We start from the raw sequence: 27,842 nt of genomic DNA on the forward strand, positions 1-27,842 counted from the left end.
CAGAAGTACACCAACCAAAGGTTTTCTATCACATAACACACTGAATAAACGTAGAAAGTTTATGTAAAATGGTATTTATTTCATTTAAAAATACACTTGGAAAATAAGCTAATGTAGCTAGTTCAAATGTACTATGTAATGCTTCAGTTAATGAAGATTTAGTGGCCATTATTTAAAATGTGCAAAAAGAATGTGTGAGACAATAATGCAATAGTGGCATAATTGCAGAAGTCAGCATTTTACAATTCAATTTCATCTTGATTTGGAATTCATATAAATGAATATTAAAATACATTTTCTTAAAAATACAGAGGGTAGTTTGGAACTAAATCTAAGGTCTCTTAAATAATGGTACAAAATGTCATTCAGAGGCAATTCTCTACAAAAGGCCTACATGTTAATCTTACTCAAAATGAATATTCAGTGAAAGCAATAGTTATGAAATCTCTGTGTTATGAATGTACATACGTACATATAATTTTGGACACAGAAGAACAGGTTTAACATTCTTGGAAGAAAATCTCCAAGTCCTATTTCACATACATTATAAAATGCTTGTTTGAACAAAAAAGTTATACATTAGCAATTATTTATTGCCTGTGAAAAATGGCTCATTGTGTGAACTTAAGAGTACAGACAGATGTGATTTGCATAACCTCTTTCAAGAACTGTAAGTTAAATTAGTATAATATAATAGCGAAAGACCTTAGAAGTTTTACAACACTGGAAGAGACAGTAATTTAATGCAAATTAGTGTTCTTTCAGTAGCTATGCAGCAGACATAATTTGGAATAACTGTTAGTCCAGTCCAACATGGGAAAACTACATCTATAGTCTATCCTTCTGGATCAACTACATATGCACAAAACTGCATAGAATCTGGGGATTGTTTAATCCAAAACAGTACCTGTACTTACATGATGTGCAAATTATTTATGTTAATGAACACTAGTATTTTGCTGTGTTACTTCCCTATTGCATATGGTTTTTTTTCTGAAGCTGGCAACTTACTGCGTTTTATGGCCTAAAGTGACTGTCATTTTGGATTTTCAGAAACCAGTGTATAACCTAGAGGCTATAGAGACAAAGTCTGGTTTTCATTCATCCACAATGGTTAGTTGAGTAGGATCTGCCTGATTCAGTACATTACACCAGAGGGGGAAGAAAGTAATATGGCAGCAAGAGCATGCTCACTAGTCACCCTTACAATTAATGTGTCATGTGAATTCACATAAAACAGTAGGCCACCTTTGAGGAACCTCTCTTTACACTAAGAAATGTCAGAAGGGACCACTAACATATATTTCACATAAGGAAACAATTTTCCCCCAGTATAGTAGCCCATTTGGTGTGTAATGATTTCTATAGCCTGATGTGTGTATATTCTTAAAAGTATTGTAATGTTTATTTACATACTGATTTGATGTGTGGTATTTTATATAGAACATGTAGAATGAATAAACATGAAGGCTGTGTCACTGCTTCTTTTATATGAACTTTGGCTCATTTGAATAATATCTAGAGATGGGAAGTAAGGACTGTTTCAAAGGTTTCCCCAAGAAAGTCATTTGTGATGTTTGAAGTAAAGAGAGGCAGCTGATCATTGTATATAGCTTTCTAATTACTTACATTTTGAAAATGAATGCTAATACTACAGTTTAATTTTAACTGCAGTACTACAGTAAGGCCTACTGCTGTAAAGGTCTAATTAAAAAGGCCTTTAGTGAGAAATACCCACTGAAATCTATAAAAATTGAGGGGAGATAAGGGGAGATAAACTAATGACAGTGTTTTCATAGGTTTCTAAAAAAGAAAGTTGTTTTTAAAAAAAGCATTTAATTATGTTATAGTTTTAGCTAATTAACATCTAGAATTAGTTCTGTGATCAAAGAAGTAATGTACTGTTATGCACTGAACATGACAATTAGCTTGATTCAGGTGTCACAAAGCAGATGTGACTAGAGGCATGTATTTCCCTTTTTTCCTTGTCCTCTTTTTCCCATGAACTCTCCTCATCCACACATTAATTAATAACATAATTTGCTAGAGAATGTAAGCCAGATAAACTGGGACTGCTGGAATCAAGTGCCTTCCAAATTGAGGACTAAAAACAGGATCTGAAGGGGGTCCAATCTCAGTTCAGACCTCTCATAGCCTATAATTTGAACAGGATATTTTATCTGACTACAATTAATGCAAGGATCTCAAAAGATAAGTAGAAGAGTGTGAGGCCTGTACAAGGCCACAGGGTGCTCCGAAATACTGAACCATAGCTTGGCAAACAGAAATGTGATGTCTGAGAAGAGCTGTCAAGATTAGGCAGCAATTTGAGATTTTATTAGGAGGTAAAATAAGAAAATACCCACTGGAGAATATAAGCTATCATCTTGAAGTGGGCAGTGTTCCAAACCAGCAGGAATATTGCTTCCCCTGAGTGGAATAAATCGGGCAAAGCACCACCAGCTGAAGCAGCTCTGCAACGCCAGCATTGCACATCCAATTCTAAAATACATTATGTTTCAATAAGAGCACTTAATTTTACACATAATTGACACCATCTTCCTTCTATGTTTTAAAGTCTGCTTTAAAAGGCTTTTTAAAAGTATTGATTCATGTGTTTCCATCACAAGATATTTTTCATGATTGCAGTTCTCCAAGTCTCCTCTTTAAGCCTTTGAAATGTGTGATATGTTAAATATGGCGGTATTCACTAGTCACACAGACCCAGTTTTGGTCAAAATACCCTGTAAATCCTCCGGCTGTGCAAGTATAATTGAATCAATGTGCTTCTTTAACTTTTCGATAGTTCCAGCTTTCACAGGTAAGTTTTCTCCATCAGTCTATAATTATAAAAATGCAAATTAAAATATTTTACTATGTTATCACTGCTACGTCTAATATCTTATCTATTTCTAAAAGGCAAAGTTCAATAGTAAAATAAAAGATCAAAGGCTCAAAATTTCTAATATTTCAAATAATATGTCAAATGAATGTTAGAAGGGTAAAAGCAGAGAAGGGACTTTTTATCATCTATGGTGGACAAGTGATCAGGCAAAAAAAAAATTGGAGCATGATTAATATTTTAATACAAAACATTTTGAAAATGGAGATAAAAAGGAAACCAGAACTTTTCCTTTTGGGCCTAATGGAAAAAGAACTGTAGAAAAAATTTAGAACTTTGTTACCATATATGTTGACAGCAGCAAGACTATTGTACGCACAAAAATGGAAGGACACTTCGATTCCTACCATGGAAGAATGGTTGCAGAATTTGATGGAGTTGGCTGAAATGGCAAAACTGACTACTTTGATTAAATAAAAGAACATAAGTACTTTTGTTTCCACATGGAGACTGCTTCTGAACTTCGTGCTCAATGTGGAAAAGAAAGAAACTCTGACTTTGGGTTTTACAGATTAGACTGATAGATCTCTATAGAAATGGCTTGTTTAATTATTATGGAAAAGCAAAAAGTTGTGATTTGATATTAATGCCTTATTTTACTTAAGAGTCGGAAGTCAATGCTTCTCCCCCCACATCTTTCCTCACTTCCCTTCCCCCTTCACCGCTCTTCTATTTATTTTTGTATTTTGTATTTTATAATACTCTATAACTCAATAAAAATGCTTACATAAAAAAAAAGATTTCTAATATTTCAGTTAGGAAAGATATTTGTCTGAAACTGGAATGCTACTGTCAAGTCACTATATGGAGAACTATATTCAAAGATTTGGACTGATGATATAGAGTATCTTTACTAATTCATTTTGACAGATTTTCAATCAATATTTTCCACTTCATGGAAGTAAACTTAGTTTTACATTAAATGGAAAATAGATTTTCCCTTCAACTGCATTTGACCAGCAGATGGAGCTATGAACAAATAGCTTCTGATAAGCATTTTTTTTAAAAATCGCATCAATACACATTTGGTAGTAATGAAAATAAAAAGCACTATACTTTTATACTCTGCAAGGAGGACAGGCAAGTCTGGGGGATGTTTAAATGGGATGTTAAAATTAACCCAGCCAACTCCTCATTCTCTAGCTGAATTTTGTTTAATTAATAATATTAATTTAAAAAAAATGGGAAGCTGCTGTGCTGCACATTAACAAGAAACCTTCTAGTAAAATGTGTGAATGGGGTTTTTTTGAGCTCAAAATTTCATAAATGTCCATTGGTCTAAAAACAGTTGCCTATTTCTCAGTCTAAGGAATTAGAGCAACTGGTATGTTCATGTGAAACTGCAGTAAATATATTCCACAAAGATGCCAGGAAGAAAAACTATCGACAGGGGAGTAACAATGCTAGTTAGAAGGAATTGGGAACCTTGCTTATGGGTCATCAAAAGTCCTTTGCATTATCCTTTCATGGATAGAAGAATGGACAGATATACAATATGGTTTCCTTGAATCATTCTGACAATTTATGTGTCAGCTGGAATAATTAAAAAGAAGGACAGCATATAAACATTAGCAAAGGCATAACAAATGTTTTGGGGGGGAAATCTACATACCAATTTAGCTTTTAATTTTAAGACTAGATCCACGGTTTCCACTTCAGTATGTTTCTGACTCCAGAAAAGCAAGTCCTAGAAAAAGAAAAAATGTGCCTGAAAATTAATTATATCCATAAATATTACATCAAGCAAGATACAAAAAAAAGCAAACCAATTCTGAAACAACTAAACTATTAGTGATCAGCGGCTGGAAACTATCTTCAGCATTTGTTATTTTAATTTGATATGCACATTTTTCAACTGGATTTTCAAGTAGTGTATAAACACTGTTTTGCATTTAATACAATGGATAGGTGAGAAAAATCTTGATGTAAGGACACTGATCTAACCTCATTACACAATGCTTCCAAATGCAGTGCCTCCAGCTTCCGTGTCATTTCTTTCCGCCGTGTCCGGAACCAACCATCAAAATTGTAAGATTTCAGAAAATGCCTATAAGACAAAGGGAAAATTTGTGTCACTACATAAATATTCTGCAATCAAAGCAAATATCTACCTTCTTATCCAGATTTATTTCCAATTGAAATGTATCCAATGTGAACATAAGATATAATTTTGAATTGATTACATTTGTATGCTGACAAAGAACCCTCGTATAATATGTGTCTACTATATCTCACGACAGTGACTAGTAATTAGGGTTAGTGTTAGGTAATAAATATTGGTTTATTACTTGCAATATAAACTGCCAGAGGAAGAATGGACGGATTCTTGTGAACTTCAGTGTTATATTGCTTTGAAGACATACTATAACATTTTGAAAGTGGAAGAAACTTCCAAAGAATTATCCCATAAACCAAAATACTGTGAAATGCACATGAAACTATTATCTGAAGATGTTTCAAGAATGAATGATATATAGATGCAGATGCACTGTTTAACATAATATTGGGAAATCTGTTTTTAAACAGCAGGTGAGTCATGAATTTCCTATCTATCCTTCATCTACATACTCCATTCCCAAACTATGAAACAGTTACAGCTTGTCTTATAAGGGGCTGTGGATAAAGGGCAATATTTGACTTAGTTAGCAACTGGAAAGAATGGCATATTACATTTTGCGCTGGTATACTCTTAGCGTGATTAGTTAGGAAGCATCAGAACACATTCTAATACTTTAGTAATAATAGCCTCCAAAACACATTTTGGCATTAGCAAAATAGATTTTTAAAAAGTATGCATTTCATAAGCAAGAAAGGGCAAATGTAATGAGATGGTTCATTGTGTGTAGGATGCTGGTTCATTCTTCTGCAATGTTATTCATATTTATGTTTAATTCTTGTTTTAAATATGTTTTAACTGCTTTATTGTACACTGCCCAGAGTAATTTTTGTGAGATATATGGCTATATACATTTGATAAACAAACAAAATTTAATGTAGCTGTATCCAGCCTAGTGGAACACAATGAGTATCCTGCTAAGGCTTTTTAGTACAACAAAATTACCTGTACAAGCCTATCCAGTCTCCCTTTAACCGAGAGGTAAGCTGAGGCCCCGTTTTCTCAAGAGTTTTCATAAACTCCTCTTTGCTGAATGGCTTCAACTGTGGAGGACTCTATGAGAAGACACAACTATAAGCTAACAGGGCATAGATTTTGAGTGTATTCAGAATAAATTCTTAGCTTCTAAAAATATTCTCACCTTCCAAGGTGATATGCTTTTTTGTAGAGGCATTAAACTTGCTACGTATCGTTCCTGAGCAAAAACAAGATGTAAAAATAAGATACTGTACAGAAAGGCAGGTATTAGTCAAATCTAAAATTGTATTTTATTTGATTCAAAAAAGTGAGAAGAGCTGTTTTGAAATAAAAGATGTAAAATTGTCATCATGCTAATTCTAGCATCTATTCTATGAAAAACCAGATTTTGAAGTGCAGCCTTGCCCAACTTCAAAACATGTATATGCATAGTACTACATATATAAGTACAAGATCTAGTACTTTTTACTCTTGAGAAAATTCTTAGAATTTTGAAATCCTAAAATAAACTATGAGATGGACATAGTACAAAATAAGAAAAAAATAGCTTTGTTTAAAGTTATCTTGAAGCACAAGAAAGATCCAAAAGAACATATTGCTAAATGTGTTTTTTATTCAGATTCGGATTCCTTTAAAAGAATTTACACAACTAAAAAGAAACTTACCATAATCATTGGCTGCACCCCGGACTATGATTTATTTATTATTAAACAGGTTTTGTACAATTATCTCTTTTTTTAGAAAAAATGTCTACTGTTTAAACTGTCTTCATTCTAGTCCTACGAATAAATGATGAAAAATACAGTTCCCACTGAGAAACAAATGGGTTTCTCATTTACGTCCACTTACTAGGGGAATAATGAAGCTTTGAGTCAATTCCAAGAAATAACGACGAAGGATTATGTTTTGGGCTTCTGCAGGACGCTTCTGTTGTACTCCCTGAAAAAAAAGCAATTATGCTCACTGCAGATACACTCTACTGAAATGAATAAGCAACTGTTAACATACAATGTTTATATTGATAATGTTATACAATATAATGGGGGGAGAGAATGTATTCCAGAATTTCTGAGAAATTATTTAAAGCCACAAATTAAACCATGCTATAAATCTTTAACATAAGACAAGGATAAAATGTGACCCATTGAGGTTCAAGACTTTGGTCCAAAATCATAAAATCCAACTCTTGCCCTGTGTGCAACACGACAATAGAGCACAAATATGTGAATAATGGAAAACACTGTGATGCTGATATTGTTGAGGGTCAGATTCCTATAGAAATAATATGTTGGGGATTGCAAGGTAGATTAGAAGCTGAAGTAAGTAATGTGTGGGACCAGAATACAGACAAGAATGATGACTCTTTCTTTGACATTACTTTAAAAAAACTTTCTGCACCCTCTTCTTTCTCTGCCAAATAGCCAGCCACAGGGAAGGGACAGTTAAAATGTTTTTATTATAGGTATCTTGCAGCAGGTGCGCTAAGGCGAAAATTAGTTAAAAGGTTGTTGCAGCTTTAAGGCCACAACTCAGTTCCTGAGTACCTCACCAGCATATAAATACCAACCAAGGCAACAACCCAAATAACAAAGGGACATGGCCTGTTTTGTACAAAATCAGGAATTTACAGGAGGGCAAACCCCAATTAGGGAATATGTGAAAATAGAACATTTTTTGGTCAAAAGAAAAAGAAGGGAGAAAACAAAGTAGATAAGCACTGTCTCTGTCCAGTATCAATTACTACTAATACTTCACGTTTGAAATAGTACCTTTTGTAATTGTTTTATGATTTCTTCATCTTTGTTTAAGTATGATTTGTATGATGTATAAACACCTAGGAAGGAAAAACACTAAATTTATCTCTGGGATTGTCCCACATAGACTCCAAACTGGAAATTTATAATGTGAAAAAAATGTATTACCTGGTTTGGAATCCAAGGTTTTTAAATTCTTCAGTTTTTTTACTTTAACTTGCTTTGGAACTTCACCTGCCAAATTGCATAAACAGGGCATCTTTTAATATAATACTAGTATCTTAATGTTCCAGGGTGCTCATTTTCTTAAAAGTAGTTTTGTATGCTAAAAATCTTTCCATTTTAGTTAACGATGGCAGAAATATGTGACCTTCCAAACAAGGCGATCTGATTCCAGCACCCACAAGGGGGGAGAGGGGAATAAAAAATATAATAACTGCTTCCAACTCTTTTTGAATGATCAGGTTGCTGAAAATCTTCCCTGATAAAAATCTCTGTGCACAAATGTTAACCATCCCGCTCCCCAAGATAGATAAAAAGAAGAAGAAGCCCTGACTTGGGGTGGAAGGATGACCTGAAGGGACTCACTATTTTGGTAGATCTTTTGAGAGGGCCAACCATGTTAGCCCAGATCAGCTTTCATACTATGGATAAACAGGCAAGATGGTGATGCTACCAGCATGATCAAACTTTGTACATGCAACATATCAGTTGGATTTAACTGCTGTTATCCAACACCTTGACAAGGAAACATGCTTTATATTGCGCTGCTCTTAAAAAATAGCAAGAAACTGCAGTTGATAACAAATGCAGTGACCCATGCAAAGTACAGCTGCCATGCGTGTACCACACATATTTCATCAACATTTAACCACAACGGAAAGAAGAACATAGGTTGAACTTTCTGTACATCTCAAAACACATCACCAATCAATTTAAACACTTTACCTGAGACCTTGATATCTCCTATTCGAATGATGTGTGGCCAATGCTGCAATGTTTTAGCAAAAAATGGATTTGTCACTCCTAATATGACAGAAGGCCTGTAATACACAAGGTGCTTAAATGAGACCAGTAAGAGGTGGAAACTTGATAAGCCCCAGAGGGGAAGGCATGTTAGGAAACACATAAATAGAAAATATGCAGCATATTTTACATTAAGTTCAGATCCAGTGTAGCCCTTTTCCAAACAAAAGGGCTCACTTTGTATATTCATATTAAAGAATTTCAGTTCAGTGCCAATGACAGAAGCTGTTGTTCACATAAAGGACTGTAATTTTGCAAATTCCCCTCCAACTTGCTGTGCTTCCCACATGCTGCTTTTTGAAGCCAATCTGGGGAGTTATGAACAGAGTTGGAAAAAAAAACTATTTCTGTTTCTCTTAGTGAGACATGTTCATATTCATAAATCTCTCATAAAGGGGCTCTGCCAGAGCTTTACTCCTCAAAACAGTGACAGCTTCCTGAACCAATTTTGTTAGCTGAAATTTGAACAGAAAAGGGGGAGGGGCAGAATTGGTAGCAGATGCTGGAGGTTGAAAGCCCTCGTAAACATGAATAGTGGATAAACACTGTCCAAAGCCATGATTTGCTTAATCAGACTCTGTCAAATCTGATACAATGGTTTGAACTCATACTACACACCAAGCCACATCTAATAGCTTATAAACCACAATGGATTGGGAAGGCACAGATATGAGTGCCCCTTTCCTTTGCTGAAAATGCACAAGCAGCACACAAGAAAACAAAGGAACCCCAACCTTTTCCTTTATTCCCTACCCCCAAACTGAAAAGAATGTGTGTCCTTTTCTACCTCTAATCCTCAACAGAAATGACAGATTTGTATTGTTTATTACCCAACTTAGTTCTGCTCTTTTCTGCCTGGGGACATTATGGTTCACAGTTTAAGCAAATGCTGTCCCCATTAAAGCTGAGGAATATAACAGATCCCCAGAGAATTAGTTGCCCTCACAAGATCTTGAAGATCCAGTTTCCATGCTCAGACTCTTTCCTCGTGACTGAATCCCAAGTGAGAGCCTGTCATATCCCAGTACATTCCATGACCTAGATCTGATGCATGATGGTTTATGCTCAGCTGGAAGAGCTTGCTGGTTATAAACCTAGGTTTTGCAGATCTAATTGTTTAGTTAACCATGCATATATCTCTAGAAACTGATGCTAACATCAGACAAATGTAGCCATCATTATAAAACCCAAACAATTGTAAAGCAAAAGGGCAAATGAGATTGTAAATAAAAAGAAATAGGAATTATTTTAAAACTGTAGAAAATCTAAATCTAAGTAAAATAATGCAAGCTAAAGTGACTTTTAACAAAGAACTATGACAAAAGCAACTAAACTAAAACTGTATCATCACAAAAGGGAAAACCAATGTAGTAACTTATCGTACTCAATAAAATCATTTACTTGGCTAAATTTTCACCAATTTAATTTTAAAACAAGATAAATGAAATGCATATATCAACCTGCTGAACTGGAATTCGGTAAACCAGTAATATTGCATGATATGTTATCTTTAAGTGTTGATCCAACATGTAAGGAGTGGTGAGCCAGCCTCCTCACCCTCCATAAATTAGATTGATGATGTAAGTAAAAAACTGGTCTCTAAATGCTTAAAGCCAACTGCTTCCATCAACTCTATGGATGATTTCTTTCTTCTGAACTGGAATTCTGGAGTGGATGATTCCAATTCACAAGGAAACTTCTGCATTCATTTGAAGACTCCTTGTGGTATATATCCATTTATTTTACCAATAGATTAGGAGACAGTTGGGGCTGGTCAGTGCTCCTTGCATGTTGAATTAAAACACTAATGGTAACATCTCAACAAAATCCCAAGAATCAAATTACTAATCATAAATCTGCTCCAATGCTTTTTCAATACCCAGAAAAAAGCACAGTATCAATGTAACAACTGGGAATAAATGCAAACTATACCAGTTGGGGCAGGGGGGACTAAAAATGAAAAAGAGTAAGAGATTCAGTGCTAAATTAATCAGACTCAAGAATCCTCTCGTGTTGCTTAATAATACAGGGAATTCTGGGGCACCTTTAAAATAAACATTACTTTATATTTTGATGGGCTTAACTTTAGTTCATTATAAACAGTTTAGACATGATTTCATCCCCTCTCAATTTATCAAGCATTTCAATCAACAGTTCTAGTAAATTCACACACAAGCAGAATAATCCTTTGAATGTATGTGTAGTGGAAAGCTCCACAGATGTGACAACTGGAAATGCTCCTAGAACACAAAGAAGTGTAGACCCCAAAACAAAATGTTCATAGAGAGATGTTAGCTCGGTTTGAAATAACAGTATATGCTAAGCCACAAGTTGCTTCATCTTTTACTTTTGTTTAATGGGGTCATCAACATTCCAAGCATTGTTTTGTTTCCATGAGGGTGGTTAAGCACAACACAATTTAATTTCTAAAAATAACTTGCTCAGAAATATGTTTTCCATATTTGGATATTTAATGATCCCCAATACATTTTTAAACAATATTCTACAGAAAATTTACTAAATAAGCACCAGATTTTCTTTTTTCCAATTCTCAATTGAAATTCAATTAATTATGGATAGTCAAACTGAATAATACATTCCTCTGTTAAAACTTCCTCTTTAAAGGTTCCTAATCTTTTCAATCAATATTCCACCACCAAACTCAGAGAGACAATTTTGAGTAGATAGGCATAAGGCCCTATGTCAAGCCAAAATTATATCAGAAAAATTACTCTAAAAAAAAACCTATATAACATAACCATACATTTACTTACGGGGTCTGTGTACGAGTGGTATAGTCTTTGAATTCACTGTCATGTATTGTAAAATAAGGTCTAAAATCACTGTAGTACTTCAAAGGTGAGATACAGCTGTGAAATGAACATATAGGAGATAAAAGTTTCAGTTTATTACATATTTGCTAGCGAATCTCAATAAAAATTTCCAAGTTGTAGCAATTTTCTACTGTCTTTCAATACATATTTTCCTGAACAGCTAATGCTATTTTACAAGAGTTTGCCTAATGTTTTGAATTTAAAACACTTCATTTCAAATGTGAAATCACCAAGATTCAAAACATTTTGCACACTACCTCTTGTTAACAGTAAACAGGATCAGCCATATGGTGCTGGAAACTATTACTGAGGGAGCGCTGGGTTTCCTTTTGCTGGATATATATTCAAACAGACATTGAAGAACCATCAGTCAGGGTTCCTTTAATGTGGCTTCTTGCACTAAACAGGATGTTGTATTTGACTATCAAAACAGTTTTTCAAATCCTAGTTTCCAAGTCAAAATCTTAAAAACAAAACAGTTCTATATGTAGAAAAACTAAATTTAATAGGCTGGAAGGAATTCCACGGTTTGCAAGAAACAAGAACAAAAACAAAAAGGGTAGCTCTCTTAAGAGAAAGTTCAAGGAGGGCTGAACATAATATAGCAGAGTAACAGAATAACAGAGTTGGAGGTTTCTAGTCCAACCTCTGCTCAAGCAGGAAACCCTTTACCATTTCAGACAAATGGTTATCCAATTTCTTCTTAAAAACTTCCAGTTGGAGCACCAAAAAATCTGGGGGCAAGTCATTCCACCAATTGTTTTAACTGTCACGAAATTTCTCCTTAGTTCTAGGTTGCTTCTCTCCTTGTTTCCAACCATTGCTTCTTGTCCTGCCTTCAGGTTCTTTTGGAGACTAGACTGACCACCCCCTCCTCTGAATAGCTACTGAATGTTAACTCAAAGTGCGGAAGAGGGGGCAAGAGAGGGATGCAAAACCAAGAGACAAAAGTTGACAAGGCTAGAAGTATAATTGAAATTTGCAAGGGCAAAAGTATAATTGAAATCCTGAACAAATGCATCACCATTGGTTAAAGGAGCCGTCGTGGTGCAGGGTTTAGAATGCAGTATTGCAAGCTAACTCTGCCCACTGTCAGGAGTTTGATCTTGGCCCGCTCAAGGTTGGCTCAGTCTTCCATCCTTCCAAGGTCAGTAAAACAAGACCTAAATTATTGGGAACAATACGCTGACATTGTAAACCACTCAAAAGAGTCTTGTAAAGCACTGCGGGATGTATAGAGTTCTAATAATACGTGAAGTAAAAAGTGAAGAAAACTGCCTGACAAAAACACTGTGATGATTCAATGCAGGAAAAATGTACATCTGTATGAAGGGGGGGGGGGGAAAATCAGGCTGCTTTGATGCATAACATAAAGAAAAGTCATGGTGACCTGTTACATTCAAGTAAAATCTCCTGTCCGTCTCACAATTGCCTGGTACCTTTTTTTGAAGTTAATTTTTACTAATTAACATCTGTTAGTATTTAATTTCAATATTTTTTTTAAAAAAGTATCAACACAAAAACAAATATTATGTAACATTAATTACTCAGCTGGTTAATCTGGAACCCTCACCAATCCCTCTGCAGCTCCTAAAATTACCTATACATTTAGGGACATATCACATTAAGAGATGATCTGTTTAATTGTTGCTTGTGGAATAAAGTATTGCTAACTGGGCTTATCCACCGTGATAAATCATGAAAAAGCAACCAGTTTTATGGCTTCTAGCATCCAATCCAAGTTTTTCTTTTTTCTTTCTTTTTTTTTTTTAAAGAAATTTTATTAATTTTTTATTAATTACATTTCTTAGTGCTTAATAAATATTATGATGTCTAGGTAATTTTTTCTTTTTTAATAAAAACATAAAGGCTTTTATCCCACTACAACCTTTCTATTCTGTGATTCACTCCAAGAGCCCCATCATATAGCTTTTTAAAATACTCCATATGTTTACCTCACAAGCGCCAAGACAGTTTCTGAAGATTCTGAGGGTGATGGTGCCATGACAACTAATGGTTCCCCTAACAACACTAGTTCCCACAGCATCTGGATGTGAAAGAACACCGGCAAGAAACATCTGAAACAGATTCACAAAAGTAAATATTTTTTTCCTTGCCCTACTTAGAGCAGAGACAGCAGAACCAAAATTTGCAATTGAAATGTAATCTTGGCTTACACACTCAAAACTCTTAAGGCAGAATAATTATTAAAACTTCTTGGAAAACATAGAAGTAGAAAAGCTCTGCAGATAAAGTGGGATTTGAACTTCTGGTTCAAACCATACAGTTACCAGGTTCCTACTTTTAACCAGCTATCAGGACAAGATAAAAGCTGAATTCACTCATATTGCAGCGTTCACAATGGGAGATCACATAGAATGTTAAATTCTCAAGAAATGACTTTCTGACTTCTTTTACTGCAAACATATCTGGACCCTTTCCGAAATACAGTATAACAATTTGCATAAAGGGAGAAAAGAAAACCTGCAACAGGAATTGCTTTCCTAATTAGTGGACAGAGTTCCTCTCTAACCACCTGTAGGCTCATTTCACACAAAAAGAAATCTGACCAAATTCAAGTAACAGTATGTTAAAGTTAATGATTATAATGTGCATCAACCAAAGACAGGCAATTTTCTTGGACGGGACTCAAGAACTTTAAGCAGATGCACAAATGGACATGGTATACGTCCCTCCTGACAATTTTGTCCCCACCTCTACCACACATGGTGGAAAAGCTTTAATCCTTACTAATCCAAAGAGTGGGTAAGACTCATGCTTTCTCATTGCTATTAGAAGCAAGATTAAAGTTTATTTAATTTTAAGTTTTTCAGTGGTGATTATAATGAAAATGATGTCTCTTCACAGTTAAAGACAAGGAAATAGCTATCTGCTTTTACTGCCCAAATAGGTAGTGCTAACAGAAGAGTCAAAAATGCAGGAAAATGACAGGATTTGTTCTTGTAAAAGCACATAAACATCTACACATTACACAAAGATCCATGTAACATAAATTAAAACGTGTTTCATAGGATATCTTATCTCAGTGTCTCTTTGCTAATTAATCAATTCATGCTTTCAGTTCCTGAAACTCTTTGATGTAATGTGTGAACTTCAAGAAATCAAATCAAGATGCTTTTTAATCTTTACCTAAAGAGATCTACTTCATAGACAGATGGCAAAGCAATGGAGATTTGTGAATCTGCCTAAAAAAAAAAGACAAAAAGCTTTTGATCAGAGTAGCAAAATAAACAATGATTTTTTAAAAATAATTAGATTATCACATAAATTTTTAAGAGTGCCTTCACTAGATTCCCTACTTTTTTATTTCCCTACTTGTACACCATCTCAGTTGCAAAATTACTCTGGGCAGTTTACACTATAGAATTTAAACAACTAATAAAAATAACAATATGCTTATTATCTTCTTAACTCACCTTTCAAGTCGTTTTTGCCCAGATACAATACACATCTGAGATGGGCAAATCTGAGCTTGCTACAATGAAGATTGGACAAGAAGCAACGGGTGGAACTTTTACTGTGGGAGATCCAAACTGAAACTAAGGAATTTCCCAATTGTGAGAGCTATTAAGCAATCAAATAGCCTGCCTCTTCAAGTTGTGGGTGCTCCATCATTGGAGGCTTTCAAGAATATATCGGAATAAAGGGAAAGCCCTTTATTCAGAACATGAGGATTTCTGCAATGGGCAAGAGTTTGGACAAGAATACCCCCCCCATCTCCTTGATTCCATGAAAAGAAGGTTTGAGACCCCTTAATAGCCATTTGTAATCTTGCAATATCCTGATCAAAAATTTACTCTAGAGTCCTATTAATGAAGTGTCCTGATTAAACAATCAATACATACATTGTCATATTGTTTTTATTAACAAAGAAAGCTACCTGTCACTGTCCTATCCTACATCTATAGGTTATCTTGATCCCTTTGATTAAGTCTGCTTCAATCCTTTCTTGCCCCTTGATGCTGTAGCAGATAATACTGGTTGCTGCTACTCCAGCCACATTTCCTGGCTTCTGCTGCACCCAAGGCCTCTCTCCATATCTTTTCTTGACCTTCCTTCACTCCTGCACTCAATTATACTCTGCTGCCTCCTCCTACTGCTGCTTTGCTTGTTTTCTGCAGGTATGGTTGGCTGTTGACTCTGATAAGACTGCAGCTGCACTTCAATCAGCCCAGCCTTCAAGGTTGCCTCCTGGATCCCCTCTATTTTACCATTTCAAATAGAAGGGGGGAGATTGTGAAGGGAAAACTAACCAATTCTCCTTGTTTTTCTAGCTTAAGTCATCTAAGGCTTCAACTTTTTGTGCTGTGGCCTCCAGGGAATTTACTCCATTTGGGCTCCTCCTGGCATCACCCAATTGGACTCTTCTTCTCCTACCCGTCGGTCCGAGTCTTCTGCAGGCAACTGTCTCTAGAATTTCCTCTCCAGCCTTCCCCCCTCCCCTTCCCCCCAAAACAGGCTTTCACATTCTGCTGGCTGCTGCAGCATCTTTGGGCTTGTTTTTTGTATTTTTATTTTTGTCTCTTTTTGTCCTCTTTAACTTTTCCATCTTCTAATACTTTGAAAACCAGCCCTACCCCTCCTGCCAGTCCAGCAAGCTCCTTTTTTGAAACTGCGTAGCTTTTAAAGAGAATGTTTCTCTTCTCTAAGCTAGGCCCTTCTTGATCTATCAGAGGAGAGAGGAGGAGAGGAGAGGAAAGGAAACGAGTTTTCACCTCCACGCCCATCCTCTTACAGTATTATCTGTTTAACCAGAACCTCCTCTTCTGTTAATCGGGCTTAGAAGCAGCTCTGTTCACCTTCTAGGTCACAGAATTATGCAGGATTATGAATTGTTCTAAAGACATCACAATTTTTTTCTCACTCTTTTCAGGCAAAAGAGATCAGGAAAACAATGTGCAGCAGACTGAAGAAATAGGAGGGCCCACCACATTTTTTTATCCTTAAAAGGCAGGAAGTTGATTTTAAAGGGATGGGCTGAAAATAAATGACATCAGCAAGATGCATAAAAATGAAAGTATTCTCTAGAACAGGGGTGTCAAACTCACATCGTCACATGACGTATCAGGACTTCCCCCCCTTTGCTAAACCGGGCGTGGATGAGGAGAGTGTGTTACCCCTCCGGCCCATGGGCTGAGAGTTGGACAGCCCTGCTCTAGAATGATAAAATTCCCTCAATATTTAAATTATCTAAATTCTATTACATGGCTTTTAAAATGTGAAATATTTGCAGAGTAGGATCCACTCACAGTTCTTAATAGCCAACTCTTTCCTCCTTCGTTTCCCATTGAAGCTGAATAGCTTATGTTTGCAGAATCTGAAATGCTTCCTTTCTTCAGCTTCCAAGACTCATTGTTGACAGAGAAACTTGTTTTGGCAAATATTATAATAAGTTGCATTATCTCATTTATCGCCACCCAAAAAGATAAGTTTTCATTTTCTATTATAATTTTACTAGTTTACTTTAAAAAAATATACTCCAGAACTCCCAACTAAAATGCTAGGAAATGAAGTGTTTGAAGTTAGATCTTTGTGTTGAGGGAATATTATTTTGCTAGTAAACTACCTGATGTGTCAACTGTAATACTTGAGTAGTTCCAGGCTTGTCATGACAGGTAGGAATCCGCACCTTAGAGAAAAAAAATCATATGTATTCTTCACTCACTGCAAATGTTAACTTTAATTAGCTTTGAGCCTTGAGACATTGTTCAAGAAAGCAATATTTTGCTAGATTTACCCCTGTAAAAATATACAGTTCTAAACAGTTCCCTCTGTATGTGTGCATGTGTGTGTGAGTCAATTAAAAATCAAAATCTAGCAATACCGATTTAAACAGCTGTTGAAGTTGTTGAAGAGGGGTAAATGTTCTGCTTAACTAAGTTCATCAAAGTCTCAAACAAAGATCAACTGAATAACCACTGCAGAGCTCATTAAGAAATTAGATGCATGCTTACATCTCTCCCACAGTAACCAATTAAATATAATGCTCAATTAAAAGGCCCCATACGTCCTCCAGAGGCAAACAAATGCACCTTTTTAAATGACAGGTCTAAATTGAAAACAATATTTAGAAACACTGTTTCTTTAGGATTTTACTTATACCAAGTTCTCCTTTAGGCACTCTTTTCCTCTCTTACTTGTGCAAGTATGAAATAAATATATATTTATAGGACTAAGACTTTTTTTTTAGATGATACTATTATACATAATAAACATATTATATACAAAAACAGATATAGTTGGCTGAATTCAAGCAACAAACAAGAATGGAATAAATTTAAAATTACCTTAATTACAATGCCCATAATGGGCAAATAGAGTGTTTTTCCTGGGACTGGCAGTGGCCATCGATCAATATCACAACAAGCTAAAGCAAAGGAGAAGTATCAGATTTGTATATAGAAGACTTTATTAACAGTGCTCCCTAACATTTGTGAATAAAAAGATTTATCTACTGAATTGAATTTATTCAGGTTCATCTGATAGTTATCAGATGATCTGGATCAGCTGACAAACTGGCAACAGCATCCTCACAATTATGTCAGAGATAGCAATTTTGAAGTAAAAATCAGTGTTCTTCCACTATTCACAAATTATAGACTGGTGAAATTTTATAATTAACATTTTTAAAAAAATACAATATCACAAAACTATCAATATTACCAACCTGCTTCCAAGAAAGGTTCATTTTTCTCAAAATATTCGGGGGCAATTTGTCCAAGAACAGTGTTAAATAAGTGGATATAAGGCAGCTTGCTAATCAGAACTAAAGACTATGAGAGAAGCAAAATAATTCATAATTAGTTCTTCCAAAACCACTATAATTTATATTAAGTATCATATTAAACCTCACTAAATTCAGTTATTTTGCTTGTGGGAAGCCAACAGGAAATGTCAGAAACTGTGATTCTGACTGTGGCTCACTATGATATTGTAGTCACAAGCTGAGTGATCAGATCATAATTATGTGACTTTGGATACACTACAATGGCTGAAATTCTGAGGACCAGTCATAAGTCTCCCTCATTCACTGCCATCGTAATTTCGAACAGTTGCTGAATGAATGGACATAACCTGAGGACTACCTGTATATATTTACTTCGGGGGGGGGGGTGTATATTCACAAGCAGACTTTATAAGCTGCAGTAATTAGATCAACATTTTCCAATGTGATTCAGGTGGGAACATTAAAATTAGTTGATCTCACAAGTGCTCAACTATTTTTTAAACAAATACATTTAAAAATATTCTTTATTTAATTTGGGGAACCATGAACTGCAGCCATCTCAGCTAATGTCCGTGCATTTTTTGATAGTCAGTTTCATGTATGAAAATAATGACAAATGTAGAACAGGACAATGGATAAGGTAAGGTAATCGGTTGGTTGTGTTTTTGAATGACTTTGGGTCAGTATCCTTACAGTTCTTCTGACAATATTTCAGAATTGCTTTACCCTAGCCCGTTTCTCAGAGTTGAGAGAGGACAATGGATAAGGTAAGGCAATCTGTGTGTTGTGTTTCGGAATGCCTTTGAATCAGTATCCTTACAGTTCTTCTGACAATATTTCAGAATTGCTTTGTCCTTGCCCGTTTTTCAGAGTTGAGCGGCGGACTGGCCCAAGATAACCCAGATGGCTTTGTGCCTAAGCAGGACTAGAACTCATGGTCTCCCAGTTTCTAGTCTAACTCTTTACACCAAACAAGTTATCACTTATTTTGTTTACAGATACCTAATTTCATTGGCTATGACCCAAATATATACTGCAGATAGCACTGTGATTTATGTATTCTGGATTTTCAGATTAGCCAAGGTAATGTGTTTATAACTGAGGAGTGAGTATTCACTCCTCAATCTTAAACATATTATAGGCAATATTTTCCACTGATTTAAATGCAGCTTATTTTTTTGTCTTAAGTATATTTAGAAGACAACCATGAACAATTCAGCTAAAACTAAATTACCTTCTGAAAGTAACCTCGCTTTAATGTCTTGTCTTGTACTTGTCTAAAATACACATATCCATAAAAATACGCAGGATCCCTCTGTAAAGAAAAAGAAAACATTCCAAAACACTGAATACTTTCTGAGTAATGCTGTATACTTAGCAGGTGTTCTTTAAGAAACTTTTATTAAAATCACTTATTATTCAGGATATTTAGCTACATTTTCAGACATGATGTCACTATAAACATTTCATCTAACGTATCTAGTTCATGCCTATGAAAATTAAGAGCCTACAGGACCAAACATTTCTATAATTATACAATATTCCCTACACAAAGAGCCTATATAGGCCTAATGACCATAATGAAGCCTGCATATTACTTTTTTCAGTAGTCATTAAGTGAATTGCCATGGTCATTAAATGAATCCATGGTATTTAAGTGAATGCCGTGGTTGTTAAGCAAACTCATTGTTAGCTACAGGGCATTTTACTGAAAACTGGAAGTATACACCAGCTTTGCGCATTGTAAATTGTAGTCACAGAACCATGGGACACTACAAATGGCCAAAAATGCAGGCCAGTTGTCAAGTGCCAAAATAGTTCTAGGAACTTTGGAACTGGGCTATAATATCTTTAGGGGAGATCCATTATAAATTGGAATAATTCCTAAGCAACTGGTTAAAAATTAAGAGGTACTTGTATTTTATATACTTTTCAACATTTTTGATGTTTACAGAAGAGAAACATAGATTATCTACAATCTGTGACAATATGTCACTTATGATAAATCTCCATGAAGGAAAAGCAATGCTTCTGTCCCCCCCACCCTCAATTTAATTTGCACTATAGGCATTTTTGGACCACAAGTCTTTATCACTTTTACATAATTGTAAATTACATAATTGTATGTAATGTTGAAGAATACTGTACTGCACTAAAATTTTAACGTGTAGCTATTAAATAGTAAACAGAAGTGTTTTGAACTTTTATCCATTACAATTTGCTAGTCCCTGAAAGGCTTGGGTATGTCCCGAGATCAACTGGAGATCAATAATTCCCAGAATCCTCAGCAAAGTTCAGGGACAAAGGAATCTCTGAAATCTAAAACAGCTGAATATAACAGCATTATAATCAGCCCCCCCAAAAAACCTCGAATTGTAGACACTATTAAAGCTGTTTTAATTATTAGTATTTCAGCAGAAAGGATAATTAATATGTTCATTATTAAAAGTTTTGAAAATTATTGGCCACATGATGCAGGACAATGCAGCAGTATACCAAGCAATGTCTTATCAGGAACAAATTTAATTCTACCATTAAATACCATCACAATAATTAGAATTAGAAAGACACTATCATGCCTGGACAAGATAAAACATCCTACTTTCCCAACCTTCAAGTAAATTGGTAGATCTCTGTCCAACTGATCCAGTAAATAGTGCCACGAAAGCTTTCTGCTAGAAGACTGCCGAAACCTAAAACAAAATTGTGTGTTTCCAAGGCAACCTAAGCCAAAAGGGAAAGAGGACAAAAACAGCAAAGGACTATACTGAGTTGATAATATTTTAAAAAGAGTATATGTAACTAGCAGGTGCTTCTAACAAATATTAATTTTTAAAAATACTCCTTAAATGCCAAGCACAGTTCTAAGTAACTCCATGCATAGAAATCAAACCTACAATGTTTACATTGGAGAAAGGCTGAAGAAGCAGACAGTGGTGTTTTCTCCTAGTAGACTCTCTACTTGACAAAGTCCAAGTATGATGCTGTCCTGTCTTGTTGAATAAACACAAATACTATGGTTGCTGCAGATTATACCCCTTTTTCTCTGCCAATAAGGGGTGTTCACCGATTATAGTAAAAGAAAGTCTGGTGTCATCAAAGCTTTGCCTGTTTTTAGGTGCACGGTCACTCATGCCCTTGTCACTTCCCGTCTGGACTACTGTAATGCTCTCTACATGGGGCTCCCCTTGAGAAGCACCCGGAGGCTCCAACTGGTCCAGAAAGCGGCCGCGCAAGTGGTTATGGGGGTGACCTGTCGCTCCCATGTAACACCTCTCTTGCGCAAGCTGCACTGGCTACCAGTGGTCTTCCGGGTGCGTTTCAAGGTGCTAGTCACCATCTTCAAAGCGCTCCATGGCTTAGGACCGGGATACTTACAGGACCACCTTCTGACACCGCATGCCTCCCACCGCCCGATACGCTCCCACAGAAAGGGTCTCCTCAGGGTGCCGTCGGCCAAACAATGTTGGCTGGCGACCCCCGGGGGGAGAGCCTTCTCTGTGGGGGCTCCTGCCCTATGGAATGAGCTGCCCCCGGACATAAGGAGGATCCTTATCTAATCATATAAATTAAAAACCATAAGGTAATAACAGGCCTTTTCTTTAGCATCAAGCTGATCCCCCAAAAATACATTTCACTAAAACTGTTAATAAAAGAAATCTTAAGATAGTGAGACGGGTGGCATATAAAGTTAATAAACAAATTTTATTCTTAACAGAAATAATCATTTTAAAAATGAAATCCCAAGGAGGAAATAATTTAAATAATTTAAATTCTCTTCATTAATACCTAGGTCTGTGATGGCGAACCTATGGCACACATGCCACAGGTGGCACGCAAGCTCAGCTCCCTGGGCCCACCAGAAGCAGGGAAACAGGCTGTTTCCTGCCTCCAGAGGACCTCGGGGGGGTGGGGGTGGGGAAGGCCTGTTTTTCTCTCTCCCAACCTCCAGAACCTATCTAGGAGTTTGGGGAGGGTGAAAACAGCCTCCCCTCCTCCTGGAGGCCAGAAATGGCCCGTTTGCCAACTTCCGAAAACTTCTGAAAAAATGGGCCATTTTTGGCCTCTGGAGGGCCTCCGGGGGGATGGGGAAGGCCGTTTTCGCCCTCCCCAGACTCCAAGAAAGGCTCTGGAGGCTGAGGAGAGAGAAAAACGGGTCTGCTGTTCCAGGAGCGGGGGGAGTGTGGGAGTCACGTGCGCATGCACAGGGCACATAGAATTATGGGTGTGGGCACGCACGAGTGCAACTCCCCCCACTCCTGGCACACGATGGCAAAAAGGTTAGCCATCACTGACCTCAGTAAAGTAAGATGAGAAGCCAGTGGGGACTTATATAATTTGATGAAATATTCTTGAAACTTCATTAAATCATTATCATTCAAATTCATTCAAACATTTATTTAAAAACATTTTAATACATTCAGTAATTTATAAACAGATTTATTTAAGTAACCTATGTAGCCTTATGCTTAGGTCCCAATTTAAACTACTGCTCTAGGCTAGGGATTAATCTGAATCCTTTTGAATATTGTAAAATATTCTTAGCCACTGGTATCCACAGTTAACTATGATTTTGCCAAAATGACACAGGTGCCTGTTCTGATGACTCACAGCATTTGACTGATTACAAACATGTAATTTGCTTCTTCCCATTTGTTTCCTATGGATGCCCACATTCGTAATTATAATTTGTAACGTTATGTGTTGCCTTCAAAACAGTATAGTCATCTTAAGATAGTTCAAGCAGCCAAACAAGCTCTACATAGTTTGAATATATATAAAATTTCTAAAATGAAAATTAAGAAATTTATCATATAAAATATTGAATCATCTCACAGTTAAAATCTGTAATCAGTTAGAGCCGTCAGGTTCAACCACTACAAATACTTCAAGAATTGTTTTTCACGTGCACTACAAGCATGCAATTTTAAGCTATTGCTAAGTGATTTCTAATCATTAAGATATCTGCAAAACTCTTACTCAGTGCAAACTGAAATTATTTTATTGAATGGACATAAGAAGTTTCCAGTACTATACTGTGCACATTATTTAGGAGCAGATCTCATCAATTTCAATGGGACTTGCTTCTGAATAAGTACACACAGGATTGTACATGCAATCTTTGTGTCTAGGACATTTGCAGTATATGTATTGGAGGGGAGGTATCAATGAAATAAAAATGACAGGTGCAAAAGTGCAGTTGAAGCCCCACCCCTTTTGACATGTGGCACACATGAAATACATTAAGAAGGGGCAAGGCTTTGATGGCCACACTGTCCCCACCATTTTGATATTATTGATCCTCCTCTGGATGCTTCTTTTTGCAACTCTGCATTGGTACGGTTGAGTTTACACTCAATGCGAAGTTATGGTTTGCTTAACCACAATTATTGACTAGATTAAAGCTGGCTGGATTTGCACAACACGCTAGGTCATAGTTTACAACCTAGATGGCTTCTCATAATATGCAATATTACAAAAAATCAAATAACTTTATGGCTTAGTACAATGTATGCCTTAAGCCTATCATGAATATCAGAGGACTTTGTGAAGCATTGAGAGGAAGTTTCTGGAGCAAGCAAAGTATTTGTCAAAATTTCCTGCTGGGAGTATTGAGGCTGCCACATTTCTTAGAAACTCAGCATTTCCAGGTCTTCAGGGCAGACATGTGCATATGCAGAAGGCACTTCTACTGGAAAAGGCTTCCCTGAACTTTTAAGAAATGCAGCCTTCTGAATACTACAAGCAGTTGTGGAGAAAACACTCTTCCAAATATTTTACATAATTCTGTCATCCAATTACACCTTCTACACAGCAGCTTTCTAGATTTTGACTGTCTGTGAAACACTCAGATAAAAGGGTACTTCCTATCACTCATACGTCACTTCATAAAACTGTGAAATAAAGATAAAATAAAATAAAAATAGTTATTGCACAGTTCTAGCTAAACAGAAATATTTTATACAAATATATATGTAAGTAACATACATATCCGATTACCTGAATTGGAATCTGGGAAAGACAAATAGCAAATATTGGTTTTCTAGGGGAGAAAAATAAAAGTTACATTTTGGAGGGGAAAATATATTTTATAAATGTCTTCTTAATGGTTTTACTCACCTCTTTATCTGTAAGTTTTGAATGCTGTGGATATATAACCTGTAAACGAGAATTTTCATCAGTCGAAAAAAGAAGGTATTATATTAATTTATCACATAGTACACAGGACCAGGTATCAATATGACTGGGCCCTGGTTATTACCAAGAAGTAGCACACAACTGCTAACCTATATTCCTAATTCAAAGATACTACATATTCAACACCAAATGCATCCAATAAGACTTTTCCAAATTAATATTTCCCCAAGCAGTTCCAACAATAATGTCAAATAAAGACTTGGGATGCTTAACAGATTTTATAACCTATTTTCACTGGTTTCCTAACACAGATTAATACTTCACCTTAATTATTATAGTATTTGAAAAAAAGTGAGAAACTGCCATGCTTTTTATATTAAATTTATAGCATTCTTTTGATTTATAAAAATGCCTTTTACTTAGGCTTCAAAGAGTTTTTTTTTTAATGGGGGGCGGGCAAGCTGGAGAAGTGCTCTTTTTGAGCCATCCTGTCCTTAAGAAAAGCAAAAGCAAGCTGGAGAAATTAAAAGGATTAGGGGAATGGCTAGATCAATTTAACCGATTAGACTTCTGGAACTTGTTATATATATGGGAAATTCCAAATCTGCTCATCAAATCCAAAAGCTCACCAACTTGAGTCCTAGGCTACTTAATGCCCCAAAACTGGGTTAATGAATGCTGTTGAAAAAAAAAGGCTGTTATGAGATTGTGACTTGTAATCACAAGATGCTTATAATTTCATTAAACTCAAACTTAAGATCTATTTAGCAAATACATGTCACAAGTCCTTTTTCATCAAACAGCTCTCAGAGCTAATACTTACTGTAATAGTGGGTTGGGATTTGTTTATACAAAACAAATAAAAATGGGGCTAACTAATCTATTTACTGAATGGTTGAAAATCATAGCAATTGAAATCTTTGAAGGGTATCAGGTTAGGAAACACCACTATACTACAAAAGTGATACAGTGTATTTTCAATTTGTAACATAGATCTATGGGGACATTTCATAAGTAGAGACCAGGGCAAATAAGAAAGGTAAGTTTAATGATATATTAAATGTCAGTCTAAATGACAATGCAACACTATGCTGCATTGAATAAAATTACCCTTTATCCCTATTCCTTTTCAATAACAAAAACCGTAGTTTTATTTCCAGCTAGGCCAGTCCAGAACAAACTCATGTTTAGTAAATTAAGTATGGAAATTAACTGGCCTGATTAAAGCTGATTCATATTTAACTCTTGCCACATGTTCAATTATTCCCATTTGAAATACAAAACCTACCCAGTATAAATCACAAATATTAGCTTAATACAAGTAGCAGCATACGGAACATTATACTTTCAATGTGGCTTCTAGGCAATTCATTTGCAACCATTCATTCAAATCCCAGATTATCTTCCATTTTTCTATCTAACTCTGTTCCATTCTTCATTGGCTATTCTTATTCTTATTCTTATGGTACTCCAAGGCACCATGCAGTCATGAACAGAAGAAAAGCAAGACCTGCAAACTGCTGCCCCTGTGATTGCACTGCTTGTCCTGGGAATTTAAACATAAACATATCTTCATATCGGGAAGGCTAAGCAAGCCTTAATTGTGGAATAATAACCATCAGCAATGAAATGCAACATATGGAATTGTTCATGCCAGGTTCCTATATTTTTCAGGGATGTCTCTAAAAATTACAGCCATTCTGAACACCACATTTGGACCAAAAAAAACCCAATATCAATATCAATAAATCATTACCTAAATTGCCATAAGCAACCTAGAGTTCTTTAGAAGGGGAGAAATGAAACCAACAGGCAAATCTATTTTATTATTATTTTTTTTAATTTTGATTTATATGCCGCCCTTCTCCGGAGACTCAGGGCGGCTTACAATGCGCTAAGCAATTTGAAAGGAGGTTCCCCTCACCCACCCCCGAAATATATGTTTATTTTTCATAAAAACACCGCTTGTATCAAAAGACCTGCGACTCCAGACAGAAGGGTTCGTTATCATTCAACGGCAAGCTTTTTTTCCCCTCCCTTCCCGCTTAACTCCACACGAAGTGGTGGTGGCCCCTTGGCTGCTATTTTCAGTGCTGCAGATTGGAAAAAAACGCTGCGGAATTGTTGCGCTAATTGTTTGGTGCACATCAAAAGGGAGAAAGAAAGAGCCTCTCCTCGCTTTCGGGATGCCTGGCCTCTGCAACGCACCAAACACCGTTCGGCGCCGTCTCAGCGGTCCGCATCTAATAAAAGCACAAGGCAGAAAAGGCTTCTTTCTTCCCCGGGCGACCTTCGCGTAGGAAGCCGGCGAAGGACGCGCCGCTTCTCCGCCGAGCAGGACGTCCTGCCTCGCCCGAGGTCGGGCTTGGGCGGGCGGCGTACCCGAACTTAGCCCGTCGCCGGGTGGAGCGGAGCGGCGCAGCGCGTCACCCACCTCCACAGCTTGGCCGAGCTCCAGATCAAAGCCTACCACGCACACGCAGTGCAGCCAGGCCGAGAAGCGGTCCCAGGGCAACACCGGCGGCGGCAAGGACGGACTGGGCGAGCCGTCTTCGGCTTCCTCCGCCCCCGGGGAATCCGCCAATCCTCCGCTTCCGCCCTCGGCCGGCTTCTGCAGCGACATGGCGCTCGGCAGGGTTGCACCGGCCGCTCCGCCGCCGCCGCCGCAGTAGTCTCTTACTACAACCGGCCGAGCTCCTCTCGCCCTCAATTTAAGACGCGGCGGTGTCGCTTCCTTAGCCCCGACTCCGGAGGAAGAAAGACCGCATGACGCACGTCTCTTCGGGGCCACCGCCTCCCCCGCTCTCGGTGGGAAAATCCACAGCGACTCGGAGGGAGGGAAATGGAAGAGTCCAAATTTAACCAATAAGGGGGGGGGGATGGAGCGAAGGGAGGGGACTGAGGTACAGTTGCGCGGAGGAAAGGAAGTTTCTAAATCAGTGTGGTACAAAGGGAAGGTGTTGAAAGGTTCTCTCCCCTCTCCCTTTTGATGGAATGCAGGGTTCTTGGGAAACAGCAAGGGTGCTATGGACGCCGGGAAAAGTCCTTTTGTTTTCAGTATCCCATTTCAGTTCAATCCAAAAGGTGTGGGTTTAAGAACTTGTTTCTTAAATCCCAGGCATTGGTACTCCAGCTTGGATAAAATGAGATAACTTTATTGTCATTTTTTTACTGTGAGCACACCGCCCCACATTAAAAATGAAATTCTTTTTATCTACCCAAATACATACGTAATACACATGCTATACACACACACACATATACATACATACCTACATACCAGTGGTGGGTTGCCCCCAGTTCTATAGAACCGATAGTAAAACCAGTGGGAGGCTCCACCCATCGA

At 36.8% G+C, this 27,842-nt stretch overlaps 1 protein-coding gene across 1 annotated transcript; it reads right to left on the reverse strand.

The window, feature by feature from the left end:
- Positions 1 to 58: 58 nt before the first annotated feature.
- On the reverse strand, positions 59 to 27,333 carry DENND6A (DENN domain containing 6A). Its single transcript, XM_034436603.3, has 20 exons — positions 26,931 to 27,333; positions 24,479 to 24,517; positions 24,359 to 24,401; positions 20,970 to 21,082; positions 19,593 to 19,673; positions 18,299 to 18,404; positions 17,919 to 17,998; positions 17,198 to 17,260; positions 14,761 to 14,816; positions 13,566 to 13,688; positions 11,551 to 11,646; positions 8,699 to 8,793; positions 7,919 to 7,984; positions 7,766 to 7,830; positions 6,846 to 6,935; positions 6,160 to 6,213; positions 5,964 to 6,073; positions 4,847 to 4,949; positions 4,515 to 4,589; positions 59 to 2,840 (listed from the first exon to the last, which is right to left on the reverse strand). The coding sequence occupies exons 1-20, from the start codon at positions 27,117 to 27,119 to the stop codon at positions 2,715 to 2,717; spliced, it is 1,773 nt and encodes a 590-aa protein (XP_034292494.2). The 5' UTR covers positions 27,120 to 27,333; the 3' UTR covers positions 59 to 2,714.
- Positions 27,334 to 27,842: the final 509 nt, after the last annotated feature.

The sequence above is a fragment of the Pantherophis guttatus genome, chromosome 2 (assembly GCF_059756535.1).
Source record: "Pantherophis guttatus breed Tessera chromosome 2, ASM5975653v1, whole genome shotgun sequence".
Lineage (NCBI taxonomy): Eukaryota > Metazoa > Chordata > Lepidosauria > Squamata > Colubridae > Pantherophis > Pantherophis guttatus.